Source organism: Talpa occidentalis, unplaced genomic scaffold, assembly GCF_014898055.3.
Source record: "Talpa occidentalis isolate TD23 unplaced genomic scaffold, MPIMG_talOcc4v2.1 talOcc4.14, whole genome shotgun sequence".
In the NCBI taxonomy this organism is placed as follows: domain Eukaryota; kingdom Metazoa; phylum Chordata; class Mammalia; order Eulipotyphla; family Talpidae; genus Talpa; species Talpa occidentalis.
The window spans coordinates 39,059,884-39,075,982 of NW_023601433.1; the positions used below are offsets into that span (position 1 = coordinate 39,059,884).

At 48.4% G+C, this 16,099-nt stretch overlaps 1 protein-coding gene across 1 annotated transcript in view; it reads right to left on the reverse strand.

Annotated features, from left to right (window-relative positions):
- Positions 1-16,099, reverse strand: part of LOC119244134 (kinesin-like protein KIF28P) — a 45,326-nt gene that overhangs the window by 5,922 nt on the left and 23,305 nt on the right. The window contains exons 8-19 of the mRNA XM_054694964.1: positions 15,643-15,752; positions 14,482-14,603; positions 12,944-13,034; positions 11,818-11,872; positions 10,247-10,370; positions 9,038-9,182; positions 6,955-7,073; positions 4,749-4,856; positions 2,170-2,444; positions 1,302-1,436; positions 449-615; positions 101-207 (exon numbers count right to left, since the gene is read on the reverse strand). Coding sequence (XP_054550939.1) covers positions 101-207; positions 449-615; positions 1,302-1,436; positions 2,170-2,444; positions 4,749-4,856; positions 6,955-7,073; positions 9,038-9,182; positions 10,247-10,370; positions 11,818-11,872; positions 12,944-13,034; positions 14,482-14,603; positions 15,643-15,752 — 1,558 coding nt within the window. The remainder of the gene's footprint in view (positions 1-100; positions 208-448; positions 616-1,301; positions 1,437-2,169; positions 2,445-4,748; positions 4,857-6,954; positions 7,074-9,037; positions 9,183-10,246; positions 10,371-11,817; positions 11,873-12,943; positions 13,035-14,481; positions 14,604-15,642; positions 15,753-16,099) is intronic.

The following is a 16,099-nucleotide window of genomic DNA, read 5'->3' on the forward strand; positions in this document are numbered from 1 at the left end:
ACAGGAGTAAAGTAAGAAAAAGTTTGTTCAGGGGAAGGTACATTGATGATCCTGAAACAGTTATCATGCATATTATTTAATATCACATAAATGTACACACCTGGCCTGCATCCATCACAGTGGAAATTTTCTTGGTGTCCACCATGATGTGGCCTTCACCCGTGACCATGAAGTCAGCCTGAGAGCAGCTCAGCTCAACACAGCCTTCTGTAGTGTAGGGGAGAAGGGAAGACACCATCAGAGAAAGAAACCTCTGTTGTCCAGCCCAGTGTTGTATAAGGAGACTGAAACCACATGTGGGCTAGGACCCAGGGGAAGGGATCCAGGGGGGAGATGGCTCTTGGCCATTGCTGTTAAGTCCTTGAGCTCCTCCCCACTCTGCAGCCCTAGGTAAACTGACATGACATCTGATGAAGAATTCATGCAAAAGAGGAAGTAAACAGAGTACCTTGGAGGCCCCACAAATCAACAATAAGAGCATTTGTCTGTAAATAATTCAGAAAATCCTGAGATACATTTAAGGCTGTAAATTGGACAGTCTCTTCGATTTGGGGGTTCACCATTTTCCATACAGGTTTGGTATATAAATTGTTTGGAAGATCATAAATTCTGTATCTGAGAAAAGATAAGTAAAACATCATTTAAAAGCAGAAAGGACACATTTGCGAAGAAAAGAATCAGACAAGTGAAATAAATATGGCCTATATCGGTTAGCTGATAAAAAATGATATGTAATTGATTCTCCTGATTACCACCTCCAATGTGTCAGCAATTCACTATGGACATCATCACTACGTGGGTAATATTAAATGTCTGTGAAAAAAGGAAAAGAACTTTGATACTTTCTACACAGATAATCTAAAATTGTTCATTCTCCTTCCGAAATGGTTATTTGGTTTTTGTTCTTCCTCAACACCTCTCTTTCTTAATTGTTTTATTTTTAGCGTTCGTTAAGCCTAGTAAGTTTAGGCATAACTAGTGCTTCTGCCATATTGTAATATAATATGGCATAGACTTAAAAAATTCTATGTAAATGATACAATTTTCTGGAAATTATTTGTGATAATTAAAATTTCTGACTGTACTGCTTCAATTACTTAGAAGGATCACTACTCATTGCTCACAGCCCAGCCACCTGGAGGAACATGTGTTTCCTCCCTATTAAACAGATGGGGGATAAATCATTTTTGGGTGAAACTAAAGAAAGGAATCCCTTTGTAATATTTGCGAGGAGACCAGCCTCCCACCAGGCCCATAAGGTGGGTGGTTTGTGCACAGCAGCAGTGCAGGGTGATCTGTACCCCATCTGAACACCCCGAACTGCATCTTCCTTTAGCCACTTGGTGCCAAGGCACTGCACAATGTGAATCTGGAAATCCATCCTCTTGCCCAGCAGGTCCAAGGGGTCAATAACCACATCTTCCTCGCCACATGCCCTATAAACAGAAGAGGTGAATACCAATCACAGGCTACACTGGGTCTAAGCAAGTCAGGGTTGTGAAGTCATAGGGAATTGTACAGGCTTAAGAGATGACCAGTTTCACTGAAGGAAGGCTAGATAATGTTGCCAACCATGGAACTCATTCATTCAAGAGATACTTAACAGATCCTGTATTGCCACAAAGGTCAGCAGGCAGCACAGATTGAACTAGAGAAGCAAACAAAGACATCTCAATTCCTACCTTGAGACTAAGGGCAAAGAAACTATCAGAGCCTGTATAGAGGACAGAGAAAGAGGGAGCTCAGAAATCAGCTTTCTGCTTCTGGCCCTTGGGCCTCTTCAGCAGGAATGGGCCTGCAGCAGGGGATAGAACTGCACGTGGCAGGTGCCAGGGAGTGTGGGTGGAAGGTGCCACAAAACACCTGCTTCTCTATTCTGAGGGTAGATTTTTGGGAACCATCCCAGGTCTCCTAGCTCTTGTTCAAGGATCCTTCTACTCCTGCCTCATTCCCTTGGTTCCCAGAGCAGTGCTCAGCTGGACTTGAGATTTTTAGCAGATTTGGCTGCCATGGCAAAGATCAGATTTGACGTGGCCAAATCATGAATGAATGAGCTCGTTTATTAGCACCATGAATGACATCTTTAGAGTCCCAAGTAGACCACCTCCTCCAGGAGTTTGCTATGTGTGACTGACCCAGAACTAGGCAGAGAGATAAGGAGACACCCACTGTCCTGTCGGGGAGCAGGGCATTATATGGATACACAGCACTGCCTCATCCAGTCCATCGCAGTTCAGAAACTCCACTTGTTCTTCTAGCTTCATGCAGTAAGCAAGCGCCTGAAGCCAGATGTGAGCCGAGCCCAAGGGGATGGCCTCAATGGGATCCCAGAAAGGGTCATCCTGCTGCGCCACACCGCTGTCTTCTCCATCTAGAAAACGCTGGTAGACTTCCTCCATTAGGAATCTCCTGTTGATAAACTTGGCCTTTGACCAGATCCACACCTGGAAACACAAAGGCAGGTCACTAATACTTGATTTCATCCATGTTGTTGCCCTAACAATTCCTTTTAATGTTTTTTTTCCCCCCAAGCACGCTGCTCTGATAAGGTGGGTCTTGGGACCCTAAGGCCACGTAACATATCATACCGGCTATGTGCGGTCCTTTAAGAGCCCCATACTCATTCCTGGAGCTATTATTTCAGCATTCTTCACTTGCCGGAGGCCAGGAAGTGACTCAGAGGAGGTAGTGGAGGAGACAGAAATCACACCCTCCCAGGAGAAATGAAGGTTTGGGACTGAGGTGCAAGAAGAATGACCCTCAAAGATGTCCACGTCCTAGTCTCCGGGACCTGGGGCGAAAGGGAACTAAGTTTGCCTATCGGCTGATATGACAATAAGTAGGTTAACTTGGTTTATCCAGGTGGGCACAAAAAGATGGCCACAAGTAACAGAATATTGGAGGCCTCAAAAGGTGAGAAATCAAGCAAACAGAATCTGCCCCAACTCCCCCCAACCCAGAAAGCCAAGCAAGCCTCCCAACGCCTTGCCATTAGCCCAGTGAGGTCCACCTCAGACCCTTCCCCTACAGAGCTGTGACAATAAACGGGCGCACACACCCTGTGAGCAGAAACTCCAGGACAGGGAGGGGCAGGGTCTCTTTATCAGCACTGGCTGCTGGGAGAAGCCAGAGCACAGGGGATTCAAGTTACACGGAAAGTGTCCTGACCATTGACACCACGTCAGAAGTGATCACCATGGAAAACCAGCAACTCCTCTGAGCAACTTGGGGAAAAACAAAACAAAACAAAACAAACAGGCAAATCATTTGTTTTCTGAGTGTTAGTGAATCTTCATAAAAAGGACATCCTCCAGATGCTAAAAAGATTTCATTCTTTTTTTTTTTTAAGATTTATTTATTTATGCATCAAGAGCTGGGGTACAGGCCAGAGATGCGGGGTGTGAGAGGATTCACCAGAGATGGAGTGGGGAGCAGAACAGGCAGACTGACTGAAATACACTGCTGAGGGGAGCAGCAGGCGAGACAGGAGACGTCTGCTGCGGCATGTGGGTTGCTCCTGGCCGGCTGGGGATCAAACTCGTACTGCAGAGGCTGCAGGTAACCTCATAGTGTGGTGCTTCACCCCTTGCGCCAGCAGGGAGGCCCAAAAGATTTCATTCTTGTTTATTTGCCTCAAGTAAGGAGCACATCATTCCTCTCCTAGAAGAGTCAAAGACTAAGAACCAGATGGGACACAAGAATGGGCTGCAGAGTCCAAGAGGAATCCTAGTGAGTTTTTTCACTTTTTATAAGGCCCCCAGGTGAGGGAACTAAGATAGTGGGAATCAAGATCATGAAACCAGTCCTCGGTCTCATTACTTATCATAGGCCACAGGCCCCTCTAAGTAAATGTGCTGCCACCCTTGCAGGTCAGGAGGAGGCTGTGTGGGACAGGCGGGGCGCAGGATCAATTCCCTGGCTGGAATGCTTTCATCTGAGTGACAGCTTTGGGCAAGGACTGCTGAAGTGTACCCAGGACTCAGTGGTAAAGGGGTTGTGGGGAGGCAGCGAGTGTGTGTGTGTGTGTGTGTGAGAGAGAGAGACAGACAGACAGACAGACAGACAGACAGAGAGAGACAGAGGGAGACAGAGAGACAGAAACAGAGATTTGGGAGGGAGCAGCCCTCCCAGGGTAATGAGGGAATTAAGGAACATCCCCTGAGGAGGGGCTAAGGAGCGAGCACTTGGCTGGTGTGGAAGTCTGGGGCTGCTCCAAAGGAACAATATGAATTTGGGACATCAAAATATAAGCCTACTCTTTTCTGTCAAAGGAAAGGTGTCTTAAGTTCCCAAGCAGGACCTTCCCGATTGGGAGTCATGTCAAACATGGGAGTGCATCAGCTAGTGTAGCTCGCAAAACGGCCTTTGTAGGAATCTTAATGCAAGTGTGGATTTTCTTATTGTGCAGAGTGGCAGATCTCGCTGGCATGCACGTGCACAAGGACACCATTGCCACTTGGATACACTTTCAGGGTCCCTTCCGGTACTAAAACCTCTGAGTCATGTTAAGAGGAAACTGAAAGTGCTCGATGCTGGTGGTTAGGCAGGAGCTGAGAACTGGGTGGGGGAGGCCCAGGAAGGGGCCCATGGGGAACATCCTCCTCTACATAAAGTCTGTCCCCAGAATCCCAGCTCACACTTGGAACATCGCACCCCTTTGCTGGGTTTCCACGGGACAATTAACCTGTGTGCTCAAGAAAACTGAGGACCCCTTGGAGAGGCTCATGCCCACTCAGAGAAAGCCTCACCTCGTGAGTCATTTGGTTGGTCACCTTCACCATGACCTCTTTTTGTAGGTCACAGCCCCTGGAATCTGATGATGCTAAATTCTTCACTTTCAATTCCATTTTAAGTCCCTGGAAGAGAAACATTTATCACTAAATAATCCTCCATTTATCAGTTTCTACCATTTTGGCATTTTTGTTTTCATTCTCTCCAAACGCTTTCTAAAAGAAGATGGAACATACAATCCAGCAATTCCACTCCGAGGTTTCTACTATAAGATCAGAAACACTAAAACTAATTTGACGGGACATCTGCATGCCCTTGTTGATTGCAGCACTATTTCCAATAGTCAACCCATGAAAACAAACTAAGTGCTTAAGGACAGATGAGTGGATTAAGTGATGTGTCATGTATACATAACGAAATACTACTCGGCTATAAAAAAGATGAACTCTTGCCATTTGTGACAACATGAATGGAGCTAGAAGTGATTACGCTAAAAGTGAGAAGGAGAAAGAAAAATACCAGAAAATTTTAGTCATATGTGGCATATAAATAAACAAAACAAAGTAACAGACATAGCTAAACAAAAATAAACCCTAGAAGCCTGACTGTAGAATTGAGGCTACCAAAGGGGTGTCGCAGGGGTGAGGAGCACAGGGGAGAGAGAGCCCGATGGACTACGGTGGAAGATTATTGGTGCTTTAGTGGTGGGTGTGGCATGGTAATGGATCAGAGACTAAATAGTTAACTTTCTTTCAGACCTTAAAGAACACAAAAGAAAAAGAAATTGTCTGAATTTCCTCTTTAAGGTTTGTACTTACAGATGCAGTTTATCTGACATCCTGAGCAAATGAAGACCGCATTGAGCTGTGTTCTCATGCCTGCTGGGAACTGAAAATGCAGAAAAAGAAGGGGCTACCCAGAAGAGGAGGAGGGACAGGACACCCTGAAAAAACACTGAATCCTGGCCTTGAATTCCTATTATAAAGAAAGTCTTTTCTAATTGGTTTGAATGGCTGGGCCGTGGTTGCTATAATAAGCTTAATGCTATTGGCCTTTGGGCCTTGTCTCCTGAATTAGACCCCTTAGTCTCCAAAAGGCTGGAGACATTAAAACTTATGAATAATTGTAACTCGAAGGTATAAATAATTGGAATATAACCCTGCAACAACCAGTTATAGCTGAAGTTAGCTAGGGGAAGATTCTGCTCTTCTATGGGCACCCCAAACTCCTGCCCCTTCAAGCAGGAAGCAGTTACAAAAGACAAACCTTTGTCCATCACCCCTCAAGAATGAGGAGCAGATACAGAGGAGGGGATTGTTACTGGCCTAATAATCATGTGTTTCTCATCCTTGCATTGCTCATTCTTGCTCTGCAGCTGTTTATCATTTTGCAGACAAAACCAGAGAAAAACAGGCAAGACTGGCTGAGACCAAGATGGAGGTAGAAGTAAGACCAGGGTTAAGCCAAACCTCATGACCATAGTGCAAAGCACACCCACCAGCACCGCGGCAGATCTGGTCAAGACCAAACTTGGAAGAAAAGGGGCCTGAATATAGTCCCTGGAGACCCTCAACTATTTTCCTGAAATCCTGGCAATACAGACACGTTCGCCTTTCCCTTTACTTATTACTACCCCATATAAGGCCTTGCTTCTCCCCAGTTAGGGAGATGGCTGTAGAGACAAGGGTTCATCGGCTCCCCGGGTATCCCGAGTTTTGGCTTATGAGCAGTAAGTAGCTAGACCCAGATTCCTATGACAGTAACATACATCTGAAGAGGTGTGAACCTACACCCCTAAATCATATCATGTTGTAAACCAATGAAAAAATTATATATTTTTTTTAAGAAAAAAGATGGTCCAATTCTTGCTCCTTGGAATTCCCCCAAAGGAAATGATAAAGCATCAGCATTTTATTTATCAATATCCCAGAAATTACATGTATAGTTCTTACTAAAGTGACCAAGTCTCTTACAAGGTTCCAGGGAGCCAAACCCAGCCCAGGACTGACCCAAAGAGACCCCTTTGGAGAGTTGTCTGGGATGGGTGATTATGGGGAGCAAGTGATGGTCTGGAGTCTTAGGGATTGGGGGGGGGGTGTCTTAGTGACCACAGTGGACCCAAAATGGCTGGAACTGGAAAGGTTGGGTGTCAGACAAGGTCTGTCACAACTGATTCTCAAGGTTCTTTCCAGACCTGGCATCATACCATTTTTCAGCTTTTACCTTCTTTAGCTCCTCACTCATTTGATTTGCTTCTGCAACCAGCGGCATCAGTTTGATGTAGTCCTGGAATGCAGCCAAGACACTGGGGTCTGCTTTCCCATCGCCTTTGCTCACAGCACCTGGGGAAAAATCAGACTGAAGTCAGTCACTTGCACTGGGGTGTTACCAAGATTTGTGGGTTGACCAAATGCCCAAAAATAGATGACTGGATCAAGAAGATGTGATATAGATACACAATGGAATACTATTCAGCAATCAAAAAAGATAAACTCATGTCATTTGCAGCAACATGGATGGAGCTAGAAGGAATTATGCTCAGTGAAATAAGCCAGAAGGAAAAAGAAAAATATCAGATGGTTTCACTTACAACAGAAATATAGGGTAACCAAATAAGACATCAGCATAAAAAAAATAACAACAGTACAAAACACAACAAAGCAAAAACAGACAATTATAAATGAGAGACATCCTGCAGGGGAGGAGGAGGGAAAGGGATTAGAGAGACGGAGGGAGGGAGGAGCACAGGGGACTGAGGTGATGGTGCGTGGGTGTCTTGGGGAAGGAAATTCTATGGGGACTCAACCTGAAGGGGTTGGGGGAAGCAAATATTGTTTAAAAAAATAAAAAAATCTAAAAACAGAAAAGAAAGATTTGTGGGTTGAGATGATCAACTACTGAAGTAAAAGTCAGGAAGTGTGTTTTTTCTCCACCTACTTAGCTTTTTTCTTTTAATTACATGCTTATGACTTTAAAATGTAGTTATTTGATGAGTAATTCAATGAATGATGAATAGAAGAAAACTTCTTATAATAGAATTTCTTCAAATAAATGTAGCAGAAACGATGGAGCTAGAAATTCACCATTTGACAAGAATTATCATAATAATTAATCCAAGTAAGAACGATCAAGGGATGATAAATGAGTGGCTAAAAATGTGACATATAGATATCAACATGTTACAGGTAGATACCAACATGCCACCATCTCTCCCTGCAAAATGTTTATTCGTTTAAAAGACAGGACTTCTGGGCCTCCCCGGTGGTGCAGCGGTTGAGCGCGGGGTTGCAAGGCTGCCCGCAGCCTCTGCAGCACTGGTTCAATCCCCGGCTGCCTGGCGAGGGTCCCACATGGCGTGCCGACCTCTCTTGCCGCGCCCACTGCTCCTCTCAGCAGTGTGTTTCGTCAGTCTGCCTGCTCTGCTCCCTGCTCTGGCTCTGGTGAATTCTCTCACCCTCCCGCGCTTCTGACTGTACCCAGTGCTTGTATAAATAAATAAATAAATAAATAAATCTTTAAAAAAAAAGAAATCATCCAAAACATAGAAACAAGATGGAAGGATAGGGGCCTCCCTGGTGGTGCAGGGGTTAAGTCTCAGCACTGTAAAGCTATCCGAAGCCACTGCAGCACCAGTTCGATCCCTGGCCAGGAAGGTGACCCACATGGCGCAGCAGACCTCTCCGGACTTGCCCGCTGCTCCCCTCAGCCACGTATTTTGGTCAATCTGCCTGTTTTGCTCCCTGCTCTGTCTCTGGTAAATCCTCTCACCTCCTGCACTTCTGCCCTACACCCCAGTTCTTCTACATAAAAATAAATAAAATCTTAAAAAAAAAAAGTGCAAGGATAACTGTTTTTTACTGCCATGGCCCAGCCGTGAAAGGAAGGAGTCTAGAATTTCCTGAGAGAATGACCATTGTCTACTTACTGTTAACCAGGCCTGCACTCCCAGCTCTGAGATGTTAATTTGTAAAAGATTAGGAATTTACAGTGGCCTTTGCCTGGTCAATCACTGGCCACTCACTCGCTTTTCCGGACGCAGCAATAATCCCATTTCTTGCCTCCGTGGGCGACCGGCCAGTATCCCCTAGGCCCGAGGCCATCTTTACCGTGACTGGGGGAAACAGCCTAGTGAATCAAACTGTTTGGCACGTGTCCCTCTGTGTTTAGAGATCACATTTCAACTTCCTGGATGTGCTTTGACACAATAAAAGATCATTTTTAAGGCAACAGGAGAGCACCCAGGGAAAGCAGTTGCTTTCACGTCTGCACACGAGGACAGCCGAGTCGGGAGCCCGGAGCTGCTTACCGAGCTTGTCCACACTCACGCCCTCTGCGGCCGCCCTCTCCTGCTGGAAGAAGTCGTAGTCGAACCTGCTCAAGTCCTCGCTGCCGCGTTCTGAAGGAAACCCAACGTAGAGGTAGGCACTGCTGGGCCCCAAGATGATGCGGTCCTAGGAGCAGACGGTGGACTCAGGATGCGCCCCTCATAGGACTCCCCCGAGCACGAGTGCTGGGAAAGAACCATGGTGAGGACGGGCTGGGTCTTGCTTCTGTGCACCTGCTTTCACTTATTTCTCCCTGCGGTCAACAGGAGCACTGACTCCTCAGGACACTAGGGAGCAGTGGGGACCAGAGACCCAATCCTCTCCTCCAGGAGGTGGATTAAGGAGGCAACCATCGCTTGGAGAGACACCAGCAGGACAAAGGTGCTGCCTCTGCAGAGGACAGGGGGCCTGGGTGACGCAGGGACTAGAGAGGTCTCCCGCAGAGGTGCACTCTTGAGGTGAAACTTCAAGTGAGGAAAACTCTAGAGAGGCAGAGAAGGCTGCTTCCCAACAAAGCTTGGATGCTTCAAGCAACTAAGAGATCAGTGTGACCAGGAGAAATGTGAGGAGCAGTGAGGTGGGTGTTCTGAAAGGGAGGCCACTGAGGACTTGAAGGAGGGAGCGAGCTGGTCAGTTTGCTTATCTAGAATACCCTGGGGACCTCAGCAGTGTATTTCAGTAGATCTGCCTGTTCTGCTCCCCACTCTCTCTGGTAAATCTTCTCACCCCCCACACCTCTGGCCTGTACCCCGGTTCTTGTACGCATAAATAAATAAATCTTTTTTTAAAAAAAAAAAGACTCTGGAGAGAGGATAGGACTGCAGGAGGCTGGAAGGAGCCCCTGCGGTGCTGGGTCCCAGCTGAGGTGGCAGGGAGGGGGTGGCAGGAGGTCCGTGTTTGCAAGGTGCTGTGACATGAAATGTCATAAAATGGTAGAGGTGGATGGGATCTTGGGGATCACCTAGCTCACCCTTTCTATAAGTGAGGTCCCAAGAAAGGAAATGATTTGCCCAAGAACACACATGAGGTCATTAATACCAGACCTCCCCTGGCTGCACAGCTGTGACCCTGTCATTAGAACGTCACCGCAGCAGGGGACACGGGGTGGTAGCACCCAGCCCTGCCCAGCCTTCACTCTAGCTCTCTCCTAGGTCAGACAGGAAATTCTAAGATCCAGCAGGAAAGTTTACCAAATGCTGCAGCTTCGTCGTGGTGGTGATGGGCACTCCGTTAACGGCAACCCTGCATTTGCTGTGCGGAGTGACTGTCACTTTACCATCTGAATTTGTGAAGGAAGCGTGTTTATCTGAAATTCTAAAAAGACAACTTATCTGCATGACCAGTTAAATTACCATTTCGGTGAACAGTTTAGGTTGTTTTTTCTCATTCACCTAATTAAGTTAGACCCGCAGCTGCTGAGAAGTGGCAAGAAGCCTTTGCACAGGGCTGGGGCGTGGCTCAGAGGGGGTGGCCCTGCATGTGACATTGGGAGACATAAAGTCATTATTTCATTAATAGACCCAGCACCTACCAGGTGCTGAGAGCTGCAAGGAGCCAGGAGATGCAGGGGTCATAGTGAGAGACCTCAAAGCCCACAGACCAGTGGGACTGAGTGGAAGGGAAATGAAGAAAATTTAAAAAGATATTTCAGAAGAGGCATTTGGGAATGGGACTTGGTAATGAGCTTTATGTATTTCAGAGAGGTTTGCATCTGTTTCTGGGTCTTTAGTACACAAATCGAAACTTTAGATAAGATTTAGGGCCAGATGTGAGAGGTAGCAGCCTGACTGTTCCCTATACATCATCTGTATGGCATGAATGGCCAGGTCCATAACTGTTCTAGAATGTTCCAGGACTCTGATTGTTATGGAATGTTCTGGATGTTGAAACACATGTTCACCCATATCCCTTGTTTGCATGAGGTCTAGGATTCCCATGGCATTAGTTTTAATCTCAATTTATCTGGAGCTCAGCCATTTACAGACCCATGTGTTGGAGTGAGGGTCTTCGCAGGAAGTGGTCCAGAAATGCAGGGGAGGGGAAAGAAGCAAGAGGTCCAGGAGCCTGGAAGCTGGCAGTGCAGGGTACCAGCAGACCCTAAGTCAGCTCTACCCCCTCCCCTCCCCCTGCCACAACTCCAGGAGCCTTGACTTGGGAGGCTTGGGAACAGCGGAGACACTCTGGGCTAACTGGTCTGACATTGCTCACATCTGGCCCTGAATCTTTTATTTGTTTGGATTTGTATACTAAAGACCACTCTCTGTAAGAGCTGGGCAAGCCTATTGGCTGGAAATCTGTGGCTAGTCAAGACACAGTGGTCCTGGAGGCAGGAGGGAGAACCCTGAGGAGGGGCCGCCAAGGTGTGGAGACAGCTCTGGGGCTACGAAGCAGCCTGCCCACGGAGCACCCGCCCGGCTTTCCAGTTGAGTGCATCCACCCCCAGATGGAGGCCACTCTCTTCACTTCCCGGTCAGAGGCTGCTACATCTTGTGAAGAATTATGCAGAGTCTAGCAACTGACTTTCCTTCCTGTACCAAGATCAGAGCCAACGAGGCAAAGTGAGCGCTGCAGAAGGGATTTCAGAGAGAGAAGGAAAGCCCTTCCCGAACTTCCCTCCGAGTGTGCCAGCCTGGGCCGCTGAGGAAGGCGTGCGCTTGGCTGTGCAGCAGCGTCCGCAGCCTGGCCTGATGTGACCAGGTGAATTTTGAGAATATCCCCTGATTACGTGATCATGCTCCTCTCATACTGGACAAAGACTCACCCTAAACCTTGAAGGGTGATGGCATTCGAAGAAGCCTGACCAGCATCGCTTGAGCCTGGAAAAAAATTATGATCATTTCTTTTCAATTCTTTTCAGGATTGGACCTTAGAAACCTAACAGGTCTGGTGTTTGGGAAGTGCTCTTTCTTCTTCAACAGGATGATGGGAAGGGATCTTCCCACTGAGGTGTCAGTCTTAGCGGTGCTCGAGCCTGCCTTGTTTTACTTTCTGCCTTTCGTGTGCGAGTCCTAACTTTTCTAAAGTTCCACCTTTCTTCATGGGAATTCTGGAGGGAGGAAGTATTGAGTTTTGGCCATAGGGGGGTGCCCTGAAGCCTGGACGATGAAGGAATTGGTGTGGGAATCTGTTTCTGAGCCGTGACTGTCCCTGAGGACATGGCAGAGCAGCCCCCCAGCCCCACTGCAGCGGCTGAGCCATGTGTTGGGTGTGCCCAGGGTTATTAATCAGCCTTTAAAGTGAAGGAAATTCTGACACATGCTGCAACATGTGTGAAACGTGAGGACATGATGCTAAGACAGCTGTTGTAGGATCCACTTACATGAGGTGCCCAGAGCAGTCAAGTCCCTAGAGCGAGCTGGTAGGATGGTGGGTGCCAGGCACCAGGTGAGGAGACGCGGGGTTACTGTCTGATGAGTACAGGGCTCAGTTTGGGAGATGAGAAACGCTGGAGATGCAGCGGGGCACAGCAGCCCAGTACGTGAATGTAGTTCATGTCCCTGCACTGCACGCTTAGAAGTGGCTAATGTGGTATATTGCATGCTGTGTATGTTTCACCCCACCTAAAATAAATTAAAAAGAGGGGCCTCCCTGATGGCGAGGGGTTAAGCACAGCACTGTGGAGCTGTCCGCAGCCTCTGCAGCACGATCTCGATCCCCCGCCAGGGAGCCGACCCACATGTGGCACAGCAGACTCTGCTGTCTCGCCCACTGCTCCCCTCAGCAGTGGATTTAGTCAGTCTGCCTGTTCTGTTCCCCACTCTGACTCGGGTGCATCCTCTCACCGCCCCCCCCACACCTCTGGCCTGTACCCTGTTTCTTGTATGCGTAAATAAATGAATCTTAAAAAAAATTTAAGAAACAGGTTCGTGGGCAGGAAGGGTGAGTACCAGCGTGGATGATGTACTTGAGAACCCCGGTGAGCTGCGGGTCCTCGTTAACGTTGAGCAGGTGAGGGAAGGCCTTCATCAGCCGCCGCTCCTGGAGGGGAGACCAGAGGTTCATGTCCCAGTCAGCAGCACATTTGAGAGCAAAGTTCCTTTCCCACGACTTCTCATCAAAACCATTTATCTGTCCCACTTGTCAAACCGACTAGTGAAGCAAACCCAGGGCAGGAAAGTCGAGCGGGACAGGGGCTTCGCCCTTGGCAGGAGCAAAATCTAGGGCCGATCAGCCGTCAGGGGCCTGCGTGCCTCTGGACAGGACCTTCCCAAAGCCCTGCCAGTTCCGACGCTGCTCCTCCTTCTCAGCTGCCCTTGTTTTATGCCTCCCTTCCGACTTCTCCCCTAACATTTTCTTCATGTTCCTGGTGTATCCGGCAGTCTGGATTCCCTACTCTGGTGCTTCCCCCCGGGTCTCCATTCCGTTAATCCTGCAACCCTGCATCTCACTGTCCCCAAGCCCGGCTGGCTAGCTCATTGGCAAGCAGATGTTGGTAGCGAAAGGCGGCGCGTTGCAGCGCCCTCTCCTGGTCACCCAAGTGCACACATCCTTTAATGCACAGGTACTGCTCACAGAGGGTTGAGAGTCAAACAGAACCAGAATAAACTACTTAGACACAAGGAAAGCATTTAAAGTTTGAAGTTCTGATAAAGAAGAAAGGGCATAACACGCCTTCCAGTAGCTGTTGCTCATATGGAACACAAAATCCTGTGCTCATGTGTTTGTCTGACTCCTACTTGACCCCTGCTGCTAAGCAGCCCAGCCCAGCTACCCCTTGCATAGAAAGGTTTACTTGAATGGCATTTCTGGCTGCTGCATGAGCCCCTGTTATGCCCTCCACACCTCTGGAATGCCTGGTCCCTAATGTCATCCAGTCTCCTGCTGCCGCACTCCCTCCCGCTCCACCGCCACTGCCTGGGCTCGCATCTATTCCAGGCTCACTGAGCTTTTCAGAACCCAGACTGGACCTCTCCCACCACTCCCCATGAGCGCCGCGTCTACCCATGACTTTGGGGACTGTCCAGAGTCTTTTGACTCGTGGAGTAAGACCACGGTGGGGGTGTGGCTGGCAGCAGCAGAGAGAGGAATGAAAGTCCCATCACAGCCCATTTATGATCTGGGGTTGGCGGTGAACGCCAGGATACCACGGCTCCGGGCCACACTGCACAGTCCTCAGAAGGAAACCTGGGTGCCTTACATACTCCCTAGATCCTAATGATCAAGGCCTTGAATTCTGTCCTCTGGTCTGCCCGACGAGACACACCAAGCCCTCTCGGCTTCCTGCCCCCATGTGCCCTGCTGTTCTCTCCTGACTCTGCCAGTAATTGTACTGTCCGTCCTATGTCACATGCCATATTTCACATATCACACATTAACCGCACAAACACCTCATCCTGACTACCCCCCTGCCAGCGGCGCCGTGTCTGGTTGAGTGAGGCGGCCTACCAGGCGGCCGGCCTGCGCGGGTGCAGGGAGAGCAGCTCACCTGAGCAATGGCCACGCACTGAGCCTGCCACTCTCTCCACGCCTGCTCCAGCTGGTGCCCCCAGGTCATCTCATGAGAGTGAGGCCCCAGCCCGCGAGGTGCCAGCAGACAGCCTGGGTGCTCTAGAAGGAGGGAGGCATTTCAAGCCACAGGTCTGCAAGGTGAGGCCCAGGATAAATGCTCCTCTTGGTCTAACTGCAATGACTCAGCCACAAGGGATTCCCATGGGCGTGGGAGCTAGAACTGCTCTTATGTGTGAAAAAGACAGGATGGGATAAGCTTTCAAAGAAGAGCGCTGCTTTTAATTTATAAGAAACTAAAGCAAGTGATGTTTTATAGGAGACATGAAGCTCAGTATTTATTTTTGTGTGTAGGCATGTGAGGGTGTTTGGATTTATAACATTGTTATAGAGAATGGGATTTGGGAGGAATCAAAGATTTATCCTACATTATTTTTCATTTAGTCTGTGTCTGTGCTTATGAACAATGGGGACGAGATACAATATTTTGACCCACACCTGCACGTCCAGTTTTTCACCTGACAGAGATTGGTGACCGGCCAGAGCCACGTCTGGACTGGCACAGGCTCCTACTCTACTCAGGAAGTGCCCTGTTGAGGCTGATGCCTTAGCGAGCCAGGATGTGGTGGCCTGAGCTAGGCCTGGTGGAGTCCACCCGGAGCCGGACATCCATCCGGGCAGCTCCTGTCTGTGCACACGCATGCGTGGCTGCCTGTGTTGCCCGCGCTTCTGTGTCCCTCTGGAGCGAGATGCCTCCTGGGGAGGGCAGGCAGGTGACAGCTGTTAAAGCACACTGAGCACAAGAGGTTTGGAGCCTTTTGGTATTATTGTTTGGATACTGAATACCGTTATCAGTCTTACTTCAGCTACTTTTTATAGCTTTCATCCATCCCATTCTAATTTATGAATGGGCATAGAATCATATCCCTCATGCCCGTATGAAATCTGAGGCCTTAGCTCAAAGTACTGGGTCTTGGTCAGTAGAATTTCCTGAAACTTTAAGAACCGTCACTCCCCAGTGGTTGATGCAGTTGGTCTGGTGGTGCCCAGTCACTAGGGCCCGGCCCCAGCCCTGTGCCAGCCATTCCCCCGCCTTCTTGCAGCTGGCTGGGACTCAGTGCTGACTCCCGACTCAGTTTACCTGCAATTCTGGAGTGTCCGCTTCCAGGTAGCCGCTTGTTGTTCTCTTCCTTTGACTGTCTCCTCAGCGTGGAGGTGTTGACCACGGCTTTGTTCTGGATCTTTTTAGCCCTTTCATGTGCAGAGATGAACACGCACTCAGGCTCTGTGTGGCTGTGGAAACCTCACCACAGCACGGACCAGAAACCAGGCCTGTTCTGACCTCAAAAGGTCAAAGTGGGGACCTTTCATTCAGGTGACTCCAGATTCCACCACATCAGGTTCCACGAAGCCATTAAGGCCAAAAGGGACTTTGTGACTTCTGTAGCCCAGAAGCTGGAATCCAGCCCCTGATATGCTTGTTCTTTATCTGAAATTCAAATGTAACTGGACAGCCTATATTTTTATTTGCTAAATCTGTCGACATTGCTTTTTTCATCTTACAAAGTGGAGACTAATGGAACAAGACTTGCCCCAAG